This window comes from Gavialis gangeticus, unplaced genomic scaffold, assembly GCF_001723915.1.
Source record: "Gavialis gangeticus isolate Ggan-Ray unplaced genomic scaffold, GavGan_comp1, whole genome shotgun sequence".
NCBI classification, from domain to species: Eukaryota; Metazoa; Chordata; order Crocodylia; family Gavialidae; genus Gavialis; species Gavialis gangeticus.
Window position 1 is genome coordinate 7,545,493 of NW_017729012.1, and position 3,223 is coordinate 7,548,715.

Genomic DNA, 3,223 nt, shown 5'->3' on the forward strand with positions numbered 1-3,223 from the left:
TGTCCTTTACAGGGGCCAGTAAAAAAGGGGGAGTATAGAGTCGAATACACCCTGGCCTCTGTAAAAAAAAAAAAAAAAAAAATGTAACAACGTTAAAAGAACAGTTATCCAGAACTATAATTAGTTAACACTGAAAACTCTTTCAAGTTTTAACAAAAAAATAGACACAAACAGAACATGGAAATGAACATGTGCTGTTAAAATCTAATAATTTACAGGAGTCAAGGTAGTTAGCACATCTTGTCATTGAAATACTCACATCTGGGCTCTTAAGAGCCGTTTCCATTGCTAACCCTGGGCCAAAACCGGTCAAAGTTTTCACATTGGTTGAAGTGGGAAGAGGCCTCCGGCACTGGGTAAATGCCGAAAATGCCAGGGATTTTAAATGCTGGGTGTAGATTTGCCTATCTTCATGCTTCACAGGTTGTAACAGGTACTGACATGGGACAATCTAGAAAAGCCAGACGAAGTAAATGTTACCGCTAGGGGGCAGTTTACATAGGGAAAAAAAAACAAAACAAAACTGTTAACAGTCTCAGCTTTCATTCTTTAAGGCGGCGTCTGGCTAGCTTTCCCTAGGATTCTTCTCTATGATCAGGTCTCTCCGATTCAATATAACTTGCTCGCTTCAGCCCTTCCCCTATTGTTCTGTAGGCTCCCTTCAAGCAGCCATCCCACTGGCATCTCAGCTGCCACTACCACAGCTTCTCCTAGCTGCCAACTTCCACTTTCCCAGCCTCACAGGCCAGATAAAATGTCTTTGTAGGCTGGATCTGCACCTTGCAGAAGGGGGCACAACTTACAGTTTTAGGAACACAGCTCTACAACCAAAGTCAGTCACATCACTCACACTTTCAATAATCCCCTCTGGAAGCCACTGGGCTAGTTTTGAAATATTTCGTTGAAAAAAAATATGTATTCCCATGAAAAAAAATCCCACCATTGAGCAAATGCCAAAATCAAAGTACGTACAACTTACTTTGATAGTGACGACACTACCTTCTCCATATCCAGCTGTAATGAAAGGTGAAGTTTTAAAATCCTCCAGTCAGTGTTATCTCACCTGCACAGAAACTATATTCCTGATGCTGGAAGGAAGAATCTGAACCATCTCCATAAAGCAACGAAGCAGCCCAAGGGTCCACACACTGGATGAGCTACTGTTCTCATCTTTCCTCTCGTACGTAAAAGGATCAATTATATAAATTACTATTGCAGGTGGGTACGTGACAGCATGAGAATCTCCATCTGTTGGGACTCCAACTTTATCACGATCCATAGTGCTGAAAGTTAATTGGAAACCAGTTATTATACACACAGCCTTTGTTTTATTAGGTACCTGGTTACACAGTATATTACAACAACATGGAAGCTGATTAAATCAGTGGCGCCCTCTAGCCCCAAGTGGAAAGAACTTTTTCCTCATCGACTTCAATGCAAGTGAATTTTACACAGTCACTACCCATTTCAGTTCAGCACGCAGGCTCAGCAGCAATTCAGTACTGGTATCTTTTAACTTGTTATTTAGCTCACCGCCCCCCTTCATTACCTGAGCTCATCAGCAATCTGCCCTATTGCTTCAGCTGGTGGAAGCAGCAAGACACCAGCAAAGAAAGGCTCCCAATAATGGTAATCTTATCGGTGGCTACGATGTCTATGAAACCGTAACACGGAATTATTCAGTGCAAGTGTTCTTGTTGCCTTCTTTCTGGAATGTGTGAGAATGGCTCATTTCCTTCAAAGGAAAATAGTAAATCTTGTTGTGAAATGAGGGAGATGTGAAGGATGAGCAGAGCTTATTTTTGCACCTCAGCACCTACTCACACTGTTTCCAGATGTTATAACTACAGTTAAGACTCAAGCTGAAAATCTGGGTTTCAAATCCCAGGAGTAGGACCAACCTGTGTGTGATAACTGGACATACGAAAACACATGCAGAGATTTGTGTTAACACTATCCCTCTTAACTGTCTGAAGTGGAGATGTGTTTTAAGGTTAAAAACTGTTTTTGTCTGGAGCATTATAAAAAAAAACTCTAACATACTACCTTTCTGAGACTTCGGGGTGCGGCGGTGCAGGGGCAGAGGAAGCTTCCCCAGATATCCCAGCAGCTTGAAGAGTTGCCTGTTGCTGTTGTCCCCCTGGCTGCCCATTCTGGACTGCTGCAGCTTGTGTTGGCAGGGAGGCAGAAGTAGTACTGTTCATGCTGCTAAAAGGTGGAAACGAGGAAGGTTTGTTTGCTGATAGCCCACTGCCTATGTTGGTGGAAGAGGATGAAGCAGCAGTAGTGGTCAGAGCTGAATTGGTTGTAGTAGCTGCAGAAGACATGGCACTGTTTGAAGTCATGGTACTACTGGTAGCAGCTGCAGGGGTGGATGAAGGAGTGTTGGAGTTTCCAGTGTTACCTGCCGCTTGAGGCTGTATGGATACAGATTGGCTTGCTGGGGGAACTAGATTTATCTGGGAAAGCAAAGAACTGTCTAGTGGCTGAGAGGCAAGGTAAGGACCTAAAACAAAAAAGAGTAAACATTAATTAGAAAATTGACATTTAATTATTATTATTTTATTTATTTATTTTTTTAAATAAAGCAATCCATTTTTTTTTTTTTAACCAAAACCTCAGTCAATTTGTCTTTGAGCACCTCCCAAAATTAGAATGCCAATACGTCATTTTTATTTTAAATTTCCAAAATAGTTTTGCTTTATGCCCCTTTATAGCAATAATTCACCGGGAAGAGGGACAGGGGAGGGCCAAGACCAAACTCCAGTTTCAGCCACATTGGGTTTGAGCTGGCCGTTGGAGCGGCCAGTCTAACCAAGTTACCACCACTGATCGGCAGAAGTATGACAGACTTGCCCTGAGGACACTGCCAACAGCTAAAGTAGTCATTTTTGTGAATGTGTATTCATATGGATCTTTGTCTATACATGTTTACAGACAAAATTAAAAAAAAAAAAAAAAACAACAATTACACCTCCATAATACCCATGAATGAGGGATATGAACTAAAATGAAAAGCTTAAAAAACACAGTACCCAGCTCGTATCTGCAAACTTGTGCATACAGCTTGAGTTTGGAAAATGCTTCATTGTTGGCATTGGCTGCCTGAGAGAACCATTCTGCAACCAACTTCTCAGAAAGTTTCTTTGAAGCAGTGGATCCTACTCTCATGATCCCGTCAGGCAGCAGTTTACAGATAGGTCTATGCTGGCCAAGTCTACAG

General features: G+C 41.9%; 1 protein-coding gene across 3 annotated transcripts in view; it reads right to left on the reverse strand.

Annotated features, from left to right (window-relative positions):
- Window positions 1-3,223, reverse strand: part of MED13 (mediator complex subunit 13) — a 108,601-nt gene that overhangs the window by 20,044 nt on the left and 85,334 nt on the right. For 2 of the 3 annotated variants that reach the window (XM_019511123.1, XM_019511122.1), the window contains exons 19-22: window positions 3,036-3,223; window positions 2,047-2,506; window positions 1,064-1,283; window positions 260-451 (exon numbers count right to left, since the gene is read on the reverse strand). The exon at window positions 3,036-3,223 is cut by the window's right edge and continues 2 nt beyond it. In XM_019511123.1, coding sequence (XP_019366668.1) covers window positions 260-451; window positions 1,064-1,283; window positions 2,047-2,506; window positions 3,036-3,223 — 1,060 coding nt within the window. The remainder of the gene's footprint in view (window positions 1-259; window positions 452-1,063; window positions 1,284-2,046; window positions 2,507-3,035) is intronic. The other variant, XM_019511125.1, reaches the window with a different exon arrangement.